The following is a 15,691-nucleotide window of genomic DNA, read 5'->3' on the forward strand; positions in this document are numbered from 1 at the left end:
CATGGGTAAATTCCGTGTAGCCCTACATTACAACGCATAGTCCCACATTCACACCTTTGTGGGGTATCTCTTGTCTCAGCAACAGTACCGAACTATTATCTAGAATTATAGACTTTACATTCTCTTTTCCCCGAATCCACGTGTACCCCGATAATAGAGACAAGACAAAGTCCGAACACTGCTTTGCGGGCCAATGGTTTCCATGGTACAAGATTATGTGATACATATCTCATGTCAAATCATTCGAAGGAAAGACCAACGATAGATTTGACTGCACCAGTTTCGACGGAATTGAAATAATACCATGACGTGGGTCTTTGATTTAGAAAACATGTCCCAAGGTGAAAATTTTTAAGAATTCTGAAAAATCGGTCTATATTTTGGACATAAATTAAAATTATCACATAAGATTATAAGGTTCTCTGGTTCGACTCCATGTCAAATCATCCCAAGGAAAGGATGAAGATAAATTTGACTATACCACTTTTGCCGGGATTAAAATAACACCAAAATAAGGGTCTTTCACGAAGGTAACATGCCTCGGGAGGACAATTTTATGAAATTTAAATAGTCGGTCTATATTTTTGGAAAAATAACAAATTTAAAATTTAGACGAGTGATCATTTTGGCATATTGTACGAGGCACAACTTTATACAAATATTTATAATGGCTGCGTTATTGGTATGTTGCACCAATAGGTTGGGAGATCGAAGTATTTTTAAGATCTTCATAATTCTATGTACTTAAGCAATTAACGGTTTATAATAAATATATGCCAATGAGTTAAAAACTTTAGAGTAAAAACGTTAATTATTTAAGCCTATTTCTGTGCTCGAAACATGCTCGGCAGGATTGAGAAGAATGCCGCATTCTATAAATAATGACAACAAATTTTATTTGAATTTCCATAACTATCACACAACTCTTTTATATTAAAAAATAAGTGATAAAATAACCTTTATATAGACAATTCTTTAAAGACTATTAAGCGCTACAGTTACTTAATCCCCTGGGACTTTAAGCTTTCAGAAAAAGGCGTCTAATAGACACTTCGTCTGTTAAATAGTAAAGGGAAACCACGTCGGTCTCAAAAGGTTAATTTAGAAGTCCCACATTCAACAATACATAATAATTATAAAAGATATTTTATAATTAAAGTTTTGAAAAAAATCTTTGCAATAATCTTTAAACTAATTAAATTAAACATCGGTATATCTTAACATTCTGACTTTACTATTAGCTTCTCGAATTGTTAAAGTCGGTTATTTTTTGAGTTTAACTAAGTAAATTCAATTTGTCGTCAATAGAATGACTCAATATTAATACATAATTCATTTTTGTTGAATATTTGTTGATTCAAGTGATAAAGTTAATTTAATCAATTAGCAACATAACTTTTCAGATTAATAATGTGGGGAATTTCATGTCAAGTGACATAACTCAAAAAAATCGATTTTTATTAAATTAACACAAACTTTAGTACTATTGGATAGTAGGTCAGACACAATTTTTTTCTAGCAAAAATTGTTCAAAGGAGTTCAGATACCTATCTTTTTATTATTTCTAAAAAAAAATATATTTTTTTAATGATGGGATAATACTAAACTTGTGATGGGATAATATTAAACTTGGTGCAAATTTCATACAAATCGGAAGACATCCGAATTTATCATATGTAATTCATGTAAATCAATATATTATCTTTTGTGTAAAAAGGGGGCGTGACATATTATTAAAGAACATTCACATGCCTGTTCTATGTGTTAGTTTAGAGACGTCATTAAGTATCTAATGACACGAGTGTTAGCTGTAAAGTTCTCCTTGATCCTCAATATGTGTAAAACCAATATATATTACACTTATGATGTGACCAATATTACCGCACATGTTTTCTGAATTTTAAAAGAACTTTTTGTTAAAATGTCATGAACGAACTTTTTGTTAAAATGCCAAGAAAATTGCTTGCGCATAAGTTGTAAAATATTCTATCACCCCGGAAAGTGATTCTGAGTTGACATTGAGGTAGGTATAGAACCAATATAAGGATGAATAAAATAGAATTTTAAAAAGTAAATTAAACCAAAAAACATATGTATAAGATTATTCTCTTCCATTCCTTTTTGATATCCTCCAATTACCCTTGATTCAATCCATCACCATTTTAGTGGGGGAGTATACTGGGTTTGTGCTGATGTTTGTAACGCATAATAATATTGGTCCTTTAACCAAATTAAAGTGTACAAATCGGCTTAGAATCATTTTCTGAGTCGATTTTGTATGTCCGTCCGCCCGTTCATGTAAACATTGAAATCAAACTACAGGTCCCAAGAACGAAGCCTATTAAAAATGGTTAGGATCGGTCCATTATTTCATCAAGATACCGCCCATATTAGAGATGTAATTTTTCCCAATTTCACCAATATTTTCAAAGATTAATTAAGATTTTAATGCAATCTAAGAAAAATTTAATAGTTTCCCACATTTGGGTGGTGCTAATTGAAAGTCCGCTAATTTTTCTTTAAATGTTCACAAAGTTTTTCATGTAAAATCTAGCTTTAATAGTTTCTAATTAATTCATATAGGCCTTCAAAGATCCCGGTGAAAGTCTGCCCATTTTTCCCCTAAATGTTCTGATGAATATTAAAGTTATTACTGCAAAATTTAAAGAATCTAGTTCTATTACTTTCCCAGATAAACAAATTTTTGTATTTAATTCATATGGGAAGTGCCGCTCCCCCTATAGGTAGTACGCCAATTTATTTCCCAAAATTTTTACACGGATGTTAAAATCCTACGTGCAAATTTTGGAGATAGTTTCCAATATAAACAAATTTTTGTAATTGAATTATATGGGAGGTGCCCCCAACTGTTTTCTCAGATATACTTATTTAATATTTTTTTAAGCATTCAACTTAATTGCTTTATTATGAAAACTAAATCACATTTTATTTTTGTAACAGGTCCGACTATAATTTCTTACTTATTTTTTAACAATATTGGGATAATTTAAAGAAGAATGGAGCAATTCTGCCCAAAATCCCAACAATAATAACAAGATTTTTTTAAATAACCATATAAACTTCTTTCTAACAAATCAAGTTATTACACCATATTTAAAACATTCTATATGCTCCTTTGATCACATACTAGTTTAGAATACTTAAGTAATTGCACAACTACCCTTAATACTATATAAAACAAAGCAAAAAAACCCACATATTTGAACGCATTACTTCCTGTTTGCCAAATACCCACACAGAATTCTACAATAATGAAGACATATCATAAATATGTCTGCCATCATCATCACTATAACTAATGAAATAACTTGAAAAATTCCTTTTTAATAATGGTGAAATGAAAAAAAAGATATATACAACATCAAAAACATCCATAATAATGACATGTAAAAGTGTAAAGCGGGTTGGGGTAAAAGGGAAGGAAATTAAATTGAACCTTAATTCCTTTAGATATACACATACACACACTCACTCGAACTACAACTCCTACAGGAAACAAAATGAAGAAATAAATAAAGAAATATTTTCAACTTAAGAATGTACTCAACATAAATGAGAAGTTGTACTTTCTAGTTGGTATAAGTATTAAATTTCATTTGAAAGTTGTTTATCTATAATAGTATGGCAACAATTTGAGGTCCTTTAAAAGGAGGTCCTGAAAGGCAAACAACTTGTTGAACACATATTTAAGTCATTTAGATTCATTTATTGTCAACATCGAAATGTCAAAATAATTGAAATTAAAATTTTTAACCTAACCTCCAAATACCACCCTATTACAACAAACATGAATTCCTTTTTTGTCTATAACATTTCATACCAATATCTACAAGAAACCTCTTAAAGACATGAAGTGTCAATGTTTATAAAAGCATGAAAATCAACTGTCAATCGCATGGTTCAAAAGGGAAAAAACGTGTTGAGCATATTTATAATTTATTGCAAATGTAATTGATTTTATAAAAATAAGTCACATGTACGCATCATAATTTGTTTATTTTTTAATATGACAATAATTTATAGATTATTTTAACGAATATGTTTTTTTTGTTTTTAGGTTGGTGCCTACTGTTATGCTGAATTGGGTACAATGATTACAAAATCTGGTGCAGATTATGCTTATATTATGGAAACATTTGGTCCATTTATGGCATTTATACGTCTTTGGATAGAATGTATGATAGTACGTCCATGTTCACAAGCCATTGTAGCTTTAACATTTAGTGTTTATGTATTGAAACCTTTCTTCCCCGAATGTACACCGCCCGATGATGCTTCCAGATTATTGGCAGTATGTTGTATATGTAAGTAAATTTATTAAATCCCCGCCCTATTTGGCAGTGAAAATTGGCATAATGAAATAGTACTTTTAAAGACTAAAAGTAGTTTCGTATTTATTGGCAAAACTTATTAAATGTAGTAATATAAGGACTTTTCTATGGACTAGATATTGACGAATCTGTGGACTAGTTTGATTTCTAGTTTCTTACTATTTCTATTGACTAGAGAATGTCCTGTCTAGTTCAAGAACTAATATAATATAAACAAGTATGAATCGGGCATGGTCGACTATATGACACCCTACACCAGTCAGTATTTTAAAAATGTAGATTATTTTTTAAAAAATAAAGCATTTAATTTGTCAAGTGCATTACGCGAGTACCTGGCATGATGGTCTTGTTCATCCACGGTAGTCTTTTTTATCCACTGGGTAGATTTGAACAACGGTCTACCATCGCCCCTGAATCCTTCAATGAAGAACTCAGGTGACAATTTTTGTACATGGATTTGACCGGTCCATGTACAAGCACTTTGCTGAAGTACTCGAACTATCTAATCTCTGACCAATACCGGCAAGTTGCTTAACTTCCAAGATTTAAAAACATCACTTCTGTTTACAACCACGCAGCTGGGATGGGCTCTGTTGATTCGGCAATAGCACCTAGAGACGTATTTGATAGTCCTTTTATGAACCGATAATGTGACAAAGGAAATAGGAATTCCAAAGTCAATAATTTCATTAATTGCCATGACAAATAGTCGCATAGCATGTATCAATGTATCCTGTTGAGATGGCAACAGCACCGAGGAACTTCCCCGAAGCGAAGAAGGCATACTAAATCAGTATTAATCTTCAATATATGGAGACTTTCTCAATCGTTCACACTATCCATCGCATCAGTTCCATTCTCATGATCATAAAGATCAATCTACGGAATGACAGGCAACCATTGACTACTAACCTGACAATTCCCCAGCATATACCGGTGTCCCATAACGCGATCGGCGTTCCAAAATGCAGCATATACCGCTTTGTACACAGACCTGTTAGAAGAGAGAATTATCCAACCCATTAGGTACATGATATATCAGTTCTTAAACCACAGCCACTACGTGGATCCCGAAGCAACCTCAACGAACATCTGACCAGCCAGGACATAGTCCGGCGGGCAACTTGCCACTGTAGTACCAGATTATGCGGTGTCTGGTTTGACATTTTTCAATCTATGCAAAGACTAAGCCAGACAGTAGACTGTACCAATTTATTATCCCGGCCAGACTGAGGTATTGGAAACACAGCTTTTTCCCCGGGATTGCAATAACACCAAGGTGGAGGCTTCACCAAGATAACATAAGATGAGGGGTATATTAGTTTTATCATTCCGTTTGTAACACATCAAAATATTGACAATACCCCCATAAAAGTGGATATATTCTGTGTCCTTATTAAATTTAAAGACGATCTAACAATGTCTGTCCGTCTGTCTGTCTGTTAAAAGCACGATAGAGTCCGAAAGAAAAGAGCTAGAATGTTAAAATTTTTCACAAATATTTCTTATAGGTAAGGTTTGTTTGGTGTCGAAAATGGACAATATCGGTCTACGTTTTCGCATAGCCCCCATACAAATGACCCCCCGAAAAACGGCCTTCACATTCATATCTATTTTAAAAATGCGAGTATAGCAAAGAAATTCGACATAAATAAGTCTTACAAAAGTTAAGTTCTCCCTACCAAATTTTAAGAGTATCGGTTCATAAATGACCCTGAATTAAACTGACTTAACAATTCGAGTTTAGCGCTGAAATTTGATATAAGTTAGTTTCTTACTACTTAATATTATGATGATCGGTTTATAATTAACCCTACACATCGATTTTTGTAAACATAATAGATATATAGGGTATGATTTTAAAGGGGTTAGGCGAAATAATGGACCGATTTTAACCAATAGCGTTTGCCGTTGTACCAAAAGAAGAGTATGTGCAAAATTTCATCAAATTATCTTGAAAATTTATAAATCGACTCAGAAATCGGATCAGAAGATTGGTATAATTTTTTGGGTGTTACTAACATCAGAACAAATGCATAAAACCCTTCCCACTATAGTGGTGTAGGGTATAAAGAGTAATTAAAATAACATAGTTATTTATGTCAAATACTACAGAAAAAAGAATAATAGTAATGAATATTCCATGCCTGGAACACTCTCTAAAGATAATTGTTATTATTATTCAATCTGTAAACATGACAAAAGCATCATCACTTGCTAATGATTTCTAAACACAATAAAAAATTGTTTACGTTATATTGTTTAATTTTCCGTTCTTGACCTATAGATTAATCATTTTTCTATTTGTGTGTTTAAATTAAATAAATATTTCCCTGTTAATTAATATTAGGAAAATTTTTCTGATAATTTATAAAATTTAAACCTTAAAACAAAATTGTGAAACATAATTTCTTAACAGATGTTAAGGATACTATCATTACATCTGAAGTCATTCTCAGGAAGTAATTTTTATGACATTTTTTGAAAGTTATAACGAAGAAATATGGTATTTTAGAATTTCATTTAAAAAAAATTGGATTCTATTCGCTTCTTTGGAAGTCAATAAACATCACTACCACAGAAGGTAAAAAAATCACTTAGTTACTACTTTTGAAGTGGTGATAAATGTGTTTCTTGGAAGTACTTCATTTTACTTTTGCTGGGTTAGATTAACTTCCTCAAGTTTCCTGACCTAAATAGCAAATGTGTTAGCTCTTTCAATTATCCGAGTGGGATAGTGGAAGAAAATGCAGTTATAGCTTTTGAAATATCATAGACCATTATGAAATATATATGGAATATCAGCGCGGAAGCTGGTAATATACATACATAAGATTCAAAATGTCCATACTATCTAGCAGGGCTTAAATCCCTAGATATATACTTTAAGGTTTCATGCTACCATGATCCTCAATCCGAAATTAATTTCACGCAAATTCTGAAAATTTTTATCGGCCGATGTTCATCAAATATCTCCAGAATACGCATCATACGCCTATCGATTGAGAGAATATCCAGCAATGCTCCTAAAAATATGGTTCCCTCAACATCGATCGCTTTGTTAGTTCTTTTCATTTTAGTTTTCGATCATTTTCTTCTTTTGTGGAAATTCGGACTTCTGTCTTCGTTAAGATGACACAATGCACTACTGGTCAAATGTTGTACATCTTAAGAGCCTCCTCGGCCGCTCTTTTAGATATGTTTCTTTATTACCGTTAATTAGCAGTGTAAAAACAATAAGAAACGCAATTTTGATTTCCACTGCGTTCAGTAAGGCCACTTTTATCACGATGGATAATTTATTTTAAGTAAAATTTTGCTATAATTAAAAGATGAATCTTCAGATCACGGAAAAAAAAATCTCAAATCACTGGTCAAAAGCTTTAAAAGCACAGATAACCTAATTGGCTTGCTATTGGAAGAAAAGGTGATAAGTAATTAATTCCGCTTCTCCGGTGCGTTAATCTTCGCCTAATAAAACCGAGTAGAGAAATATATAAAGCTAACAATATACTGTTACCCGTGGTCCTGAGATTCATTCTTATATTTTTGCGACTAAAGAAATCTTAAGACCCCCAAAAAAATTGCTATAACTTTTCGTTATTAAAAAAGTCACGTCTTAGACGAATTATCAACTATCCTACAATTAATAATAAACCTAGACATTATATCTAAGAGGTACATTACCCACTCTTTTTTTTTTGTTGTTATTTAATTTTGAATTATTTCTTGTTTTTATTATATTAAAGTCCAGAATTATGTAAATCGCTAAAATTCTTACATCATACAATCTAAACAAAGATTTTTCTTAATCGTAATCATTTCATGTTTAATAGCCCGAAAGAATAAAATATATATGTATATACTAGTGACAGTGTCGAGAGATGGTAATAAAATTGAAGAAAAACTTGACGATTTCAAGGAATGACCATAAAGGAAAATCAGCATATATAATATATTTCAATACCTTATCACTTAAATTTGGAAATACCTTAACAGAAAATATTATTATTATTATTATTTTGAAATATTTCAATTTTCAATTGTTATAAAATTGTATTTTAAACGTTGACCCAAATATGGTCCTTTGGTTTGAAAAGTTGAGCTTATGTACTTAAGAAACGTTAAAAATTAAATTTCCTACAATATCCTTAAATAAATCTTAATCAAATTCTTATTTTCTCTATTTGAATTTTAGGTGTCCTAACATTTGTTAACTGTTGGGATGTAAAATGGGCTACCGCTGTGCAAGATATCTTCACATATGCTAAAGTGAGTTAAATAAAAGCTTTACTACATATAATAAAATTATATTTTAAATTAAATGCCATACATATGTTTTTATGTATTTATTTTTTATCCTTATTAGCTTTTGGCCTTATTTATCATCATTGCATCTGGTCTATATCAATTGTATTTGGGCCACACAGAATACTTTACATTCGAGAATACAGATACTAAAGTTACATCACTGGCATTATCATTTTATTCCGGGCTGTTTGCGTATAACGGATGGTAAGTTGTTGGAAGAGACAGAGAGAGAGTCTACGTTTTGGGAATATAGAAGGGGGTGGATGGGTTGGTCAGTCAATGAGTAATTTAATAACCATTCGTTGCTATCATCATGCTGATGGTTTAGCTGTTTTGTAATGTGTGAAATTTTTTGAAACAACAAATTGTTTTAGGAAGAAATAATAGGATTTACTATTTGCTACTTAATACACACAACAAGGATACGCAAAAAAAGAAGACATAAAAATGACAGAAAAGCATTAAATTTATTAGAATGAATGATATGACTAAGATTTAATTATATCAAGATCTTAGTAGTTCCCATAGGAATAAATAATTTAATTTATTTTCTTAAACTTTTATTAAATGAACATATAAAATTGGCCATAATTTTGTTGATTGGTTATCATGGTAGTTCAGTACACATCATTTAGAGTCGTTGCCATAAGATATCTTCTAAAAATTTAATAAGTTAAGATATAGTCTAGTTGCCAAGAGGCTACGAGGGACCTTTATCGAAAAGGATATTTAAATGTTCCTTCATTTTCCTTATAATATATAACTGCGCAACATTACACTGACACTAAATTGAATACATCGTAGTAGTTAACTACGCACAAACAGTCAGTCCAACGGAGTGGATTATACCCAGCTTTGACCACAAGTCAGAAATTTAGTAATGGCATCAGTCTGGGCATCGTGAAGTATTTCAGTAGGTTATCAAGAAGGTTGTATATAGTGTACATAGTTGCGTGAGAAACAATTTCTATAAGCGGCTAGATCAAGGTATTCTCAGAAAAAGTATTTTTCCTTGACGTGAAACTGCGACAGTATACATAGTAGAGGAAGATAGGTTAACTTGCATGTTTCCCTGGCTTCCAATGTCCTGATATATTCTGATAACTCTACTTTTAGTAGAACCTAGAACTCTACTTTTAGTAGAGCCAGAATTTAATTATGGCGATATCAGGTGATAGAACTAAATCTAAGACAGCATTAGATTGTAAGAAAGCTTTTACTGAATACTCTCCCAGAGGTTAGATTCACATCATATGGGTACCAGCCCACTCGGGAGTAGTCGGTAACTAAAAGGCGAAGAGAGCTCGAGTTAGTTATCCTGACAAACCATTCGACACAACAAAAGGTAAACCAAAAATAGGGGAGAGAGATTCCAATAAGACCTTTTTTCATAATCATTCTTCATCCTTGTTTGACAAATAACGAAGTTATTGTGTAACCAGCAAAAAAGAACTTCCAAAGAAGCGAAAAAGATGTAGAATTTACTCCATGGAAGTACTGTAATAGACCTGAAGAAGAGATGATTTATTTTAACACAGGCTTGTCATAGATGGAATGTCCTTTTTATTTGATTCCAAATTCACTACATCTGAAGTCATTCTCAGGGAGTAATTTTTATGTTCATTTTTGGAAGTTATTAGGAAGTGAGATTGTAGTTTTATAGAATACAAAAAAAAATTTACTCAAATAATATATTAACTCAACCTTTAATTTCTAAACTGTTTGAACTCTTAAAAACATATTTAACACTATTTCTTCTCTAGGAACTATTTGAATTTCATCATTGAAGAACTTAAAGATCCCGTTAAGAATTTGCCACGTGCTATTGCCATCTCATGTACTCTTGTTACCATTGTCTATGTCTTGGCTAATGTCTCTTTCTATACACTGTTGTCGCCCGAAGAAGTTTTAGGTTCTCAAGCTGTGGCTGTAACCTATGCTGAAAGAGCTTTTGGTGTAATTGCTTGGACCATTCCCGGTAAGAATACTAATCAAGTACCACTATAAATATATATTTTTTTATTCATAATAAATTTTAATTTCTAGTATTTGTGGCCCTCTCTACTTTTGGTGCTGTTAATGGTATTTTATTGACTTCTTCACGTTTGTTCTATGCCGGTGCGAATGAGGGTCAAATGCCTGAAATTTTAACTATGATTCAAATTCAACGTTTTACACCCACACCTGCTGTTTTGGCCATGGCTTTGTTGTCCATGTTGTACTTGACGGTCTCGGATATATTTGCCTTGATTAATTATGTTGGTTTTGCTACTTGGGTGAGTAAACTAAATTAAATTTTTTTACTTGAAAATAAAATAACATTTATTCTTATTCCTTTCCACAGTTAAGTATTGGTGTTGCTGTCTTATGTTTGCCCTGGTTACGTTGGGCTCAACCCAATCTACCCCGTCCAATTCGTGTACCCTTGGTCTTCCCCATTGTCTATTTAGTTGCCACCATTTTCGTTACCGTTGTACCCATGTACGCCAGTCCCGTTGAAACCGGCTATGGCATTCTAATGATCTTAACCAGTATACCCGTCTATTTGGTATTTATTGCGTGGAAAAATAAACCCATTTGGTTCCAAAAAACTATGGGTAAGTTATATAAGTGCAACAATCTACTTTATTATATGTTTAATCAAATCATAATAATCACCAAGCTTTTTATGAAATCTTGTACTGTTTATTTATATTGTTTTAAATGTCTATTTATAATTTTGAAAATCCTAACCCATTCATTGAACTTATTTTTATAGGTGGATTTACTCAAGCTTTACAAAAAACGATGATGGTTGTCCGACCCAAAAGTTCCTCAAAGGTTTTTATTTGAATTTTCTTTTTAATTTTGTTTAACTCCTTTTCCCTATATTTCTGCCATATTGAGAGAATTTTTATTGGAAATTTTCAATAGATTATTAAATCGTTTATTTGGTTTTTGTCTACATAGAACTTTATTAATATGGCAAATTTTAATTTTATTTACTAATTTTATTTTAAGTTTTTCTTAGATTTATTTTCTATTTAATACTATGCCTGCTCAATTTTAGTTTGAATGCACCTTTTTAAAAAAATCTTTTATTTGCACAATCAATATTTTTGTATCCATTGTGTATGTATGTATAAGTGTGTGTGTAGAAATGAAAAAAATTGTATTTAATTAAATTTTATTAAATTAACAAACATCTGTGGACTTAGTCCACACCTACATAAAAAGTTTTATGGAATAAAATCCTAACACCAAGGCAAGCAATTGAAACGCGATATCCGAAAATAGTAGAAATGACAGAGATCGAATTTCCGCATAAGTGACCGTATATGCATTCGCATAGAATGCACAATTCTATATCGAAAGAAAGCTAAATTGTGCTAGATATATTTAAAAGAAAGAAACATTACAATGTCGAAGTATAAATATATTTTCTAGAATCATAAATATGAATAAAACATACAAAAATTCAAAAGTTTCGACAGACACTTGTACTTGTGAAAATTTTTCAAGTCTATTTAATTTGGTCACAGACTTTTTATACAGACAAGATCAAAATCAAAGATTTTGATTAGTTTTTCTTCTGAACTGGTCAGACTTCAAAGGGATAGTATTCGGCATTGCTTCTAATTCAAGACCCCTTGATTCTAGAACCCAAGATCATCATATTTTGTCAATCAAACGAACTATTTATATTGTCCCCCTGTTTAGTTTTACGTTCCTTCGAAACCTGTAAATAACAGAATTTACAAATTCAGTGACCAATGTTTTATTTCTTATGAATTGAGATGCGTTGAATCAGAACCTGATATTATAATTTCTTCGAAATATCTGTATTTCGATAAAAATATTTTAAACAGACTTTGAAGTAATAATATATCCTCCGTCCTATATTATTCTTTCTGAAAGAAATTTTCAATTTACAAAAATAATTGCTCTTTATAAATATCTGAGTATTTAGCGTAAAACCGTGAATATTAATGAAGACTTTTTTGTTACGAAATACCCATTCAATTGGAATGCGCAAAATGGACGCGAAACTCTAGAGAAATGTTCATTTCGAAAAGTGAAAGTAATCTATTTTAACGAAATACATTACTTTAATTCGATTAAACTAAGTTTTTCACATTTCAGGCCTACTTCAAACTAATACAAACTAATCTGTCCTATCAAACCTAACACTACTAAATTGTCTAACACTTTTTGTAACAAACTTTGTAACTAAATTAATTTTTAAGTGTAAAAAATTCAGTTGTAAATTCAAAAGTTTTTAGTAGATTTAATTACTGAAGCTGGGTTTTCGCATGCATAGTAAATGCTATCGAAAATGAAAATACAAGTAAAGCAATTGGTGACGAAAAGAAAACACTATGACGAAAAGAAATAGATAACTCAATAACGTACACAGACCGATTAATAAACTATTCAGTAGATTAGTCAAGTGACTAGTTAATAGCTTTTTTCGAGTTTACTGATTAGACAGTAAACTCAAAAAAAAAAAACAAGCACATTAACAATGGACTAGTTAGTGGACTAGCCAAAAGACTATTCTAAAAAGAAGTTAGTAGAATAGTCGAAAAACTAGTCAGTAAACTAGTCTGTAGACTAGTCTAAAAACTAGTCAGTAGATAAGTTCATTCACTAATCAGTAAATTAGATCATGGAATAGCCAATGGATAGATTAATAGCTTAGTCAATATACTAATCACTGTGCTGTATGACTTATCGGCAAACTCGTTAAAAATCAAGTCAGTTGACAATGGAATAGTCAGTGGAAAAGACAAAAGACTAGTCAGTAGACTTGTCAAAAAGAAGTGTCAATAGACTAATCAAAAGACTAGTCTACTGAGTGAAAAATAAAGTAATTGGTGACGAAAAGAAATAGATTACTCAATAACGTCCGGTCTACTTAATAAACTATTAATTAGAGTAGTCCATTGACGTGTTTAGTAAAATGGATAGTTAATAGTTTAGTCCATTGACTAGTCAGTAAACTCGAAAAAACTAGTCCATTGACAATGGACTAGTTAGTGGTATAGCCAAAAGATTAGTCTAAAAACAAGTCAGTAAATAAGTTTATGGACTAATCAGTAGATCATGGAATAATCAATGGATTGATTAATAGCTTAGTGAACACACCAATATTTGTACTAATAATAATGCCAGTAGATTTATCCAATGACTATCAGCTTAGTCTATTGACTAGCCCATAAACTTGTTAAATGACTTGTTGATAAACTCGTTAAAAAGCAAGTCTTTTGACAATGGACTTGTCAGTGGACTTGTCAAAAGACTAAAAAAGAGTAGTCAGTAGACTAGTTAAAAGAGTCAGTTGACTAGTTAAAGATTAATGACGTAGACTAGTTAATAGGCTAGTCAAAAGACTAGTATTTTGACTAGTCAAAAGACTAGGTCGTTGATTAGTTAAAAGACTAGTATGTTGACTAGTCAAAAGACTAGTATGTTGACTTGTCAAAAAACTAGTATGTTGACTAGTCAAAAGACTAGTACGTTGAATACTCAAAAAACTATTCAGTAGACTGATCGAAAAATAGTTAGTAGACTAGTCACTAGGCTAAGCCATAGACTAGTTAATAGACTAGCCAATAGACTACTCACTTGATTAGTTCATGGACTAGATTATTGACTAGTCAATAGATTAGTTAACAGCCTAGTCTATAGACTAATAACTAATGAGTAGTCTTGTTCAATGACTATTCAATTCTTTAGTACATAGAATAGACTACTCCATAGTCATGTAAATAGACTTATCTTTAGAGTAGTTCATAGAATGATCAATAGATTTATTCATAGAATAGTCCATTGTTTGACTATTCAATTAATAATTTTATACAGAGGTGTCGTTAGACTAGACATAAAATAGTCATGATCGAAAATAGACTTTTTATCTAAAATTAGTACTATTTAACGTTTGTTAATGACATAATACGCCCAACTAATACAGAAAATATTCAAAAACCTAAAGACAACAAAATTTTTAAGTTAAAGATTTCGGCACTGATTACTGTGTATACGAATATCCGGCTTAAGTCAAACTTTTTAAAAATTGGATTGAGGCATGTTATATATAAAAAATTTAGTTAATAACTATGAACTAAACTACTTATATTGAAATTGTTACTAATTTTTTTGTTTTCTTTTTATTCCTTTTCTTTCACAGTAAGTCTCACAAGGTTTTTGCAGAAAGTACTAATGGTTCTTGGCAAGACTAAACCAGCTCAGGTGTAAAAACAAAACAAAAAGTTTCAACAAAAAATATGAAGAATCCAAAAAAAATCGTGAAAAACTGCTTTGAAATAATAACAAAATGGCATTTAAAGAATTTTATGTTAACGAAACGTATATTTAAAAGAAATATGTTGTTTTTAAGGCTTTTTATTTTGTGAATTATTTAAAAATTTAAGTTTTATGTTTTATAGCTGTAGTAACAAGAAATCCTTTCAAACAATAAACCCAGTTCCAATTCCATGACCCCCCCCCTTGTTAAGTTAAAAAATACTTGATTTTGTTTATAAGTTTAGATTGTTTAAAACTTTCTTTAAGTTTAAGAGAAAAGTGAATTGTAGTAGTTAATAATAAAAAAAAGATAACTATATATACATATAAACGGATATATTTTTGAATAAACTGCCACTATTTTAAACAATTCATGCAGAGAAAAAAAAACAACAAAAATATTTTAATCTTCCCCTATAGCGAGATAGTTGTTGTAATTAAACAATAGACAAGGAAAATATTTTATTATTATTTTTCATAAACATTTGAAATTTGTTTAAATTAATACAAAACACACACCCAACACATATCCTTAATAAAAGAACCGAGTTACCTTTATGAAATTTTTGATGAAAAATATTAGTTATTATTTTAATTGCATTAGAAAACAATTATTATAAATAAATGTATTAAATTGTTAAAGAAACAACTACAAAAATAAATATTAATTTTGAGATTATATTTAAACAAAATAAGTAATAAATAAATAATATTTACATACATATAAACAAATACATATATAT

General features: G+C 30.8%; 1 protein-coding gene across 4 annotated transcripts in view; it reads left to right on the plus strand.

Annotated features, from left to right (window-relative positions):
- Window positions 1–15,489, plus strand: part of LOC111676373 (Y+L amino acid transporter 2) — a 49,975-nt gene extending 34,486 nt beyond the window's left edge. For 3 of the 4 annotated variants that reach the window (XM_046948028.1, XM_046948027.1, XM_046948029.1), the window contains exons 3-9: window positions 4,079–4,325; window positions 8,551–8,624; window positions 8,722–8,867; window positions 10,427–10,641; window positions 10,710–10,939; window positions 11,008–11,260; window positions 14,833–15,489. In XM_046948028.1, the coding sequence (XP_046803984.1) occupies window positions 4,079–4,325; window positions 8,551–8,624; window positions 8,722–8,867; window positions 10,427–10,641; window positions 10,710–10,939; window positions 11,008–11,260; window positions 14,833–14,900 (1,233 nt within the window). In that variant the 3' untranslated portion in view covers window positions 14,901–15,489. Of the gene's footprint in view, window positions 1–4,078; window positions 4,326–8,550; window positions 8,625–8,721; window positions 8,868–10,426; window positions 10,642–10,709; window positions 10,940–11,007; window positions 11,261–11,421; window positions 11,484–14,832 lie in introns of all 4 variants that reach the window. The other variant, XM_046948031.1, reaches the window with a different exon arrangement.
- The last annotated feature ends 202 nt before the right edge of the window (window positions 15,490–15,691 follow it).

The sequence above is a fragment of the Lucilia cuprina genome, chromosome 4, assembly GCF_022045245.1.
Source record: "Lucilia cuprina isolate Lc7/37 chromosome 4, ASM2204524v1, whole genome shotgun sequence".
NCBI classification, from domain to species: domain Eukaryota; kingdom Metazoa; phylum Arthropoda; class Insecta; order Diptera; family Calliphoridae; genus Lucilia; species Lucilia cuprina.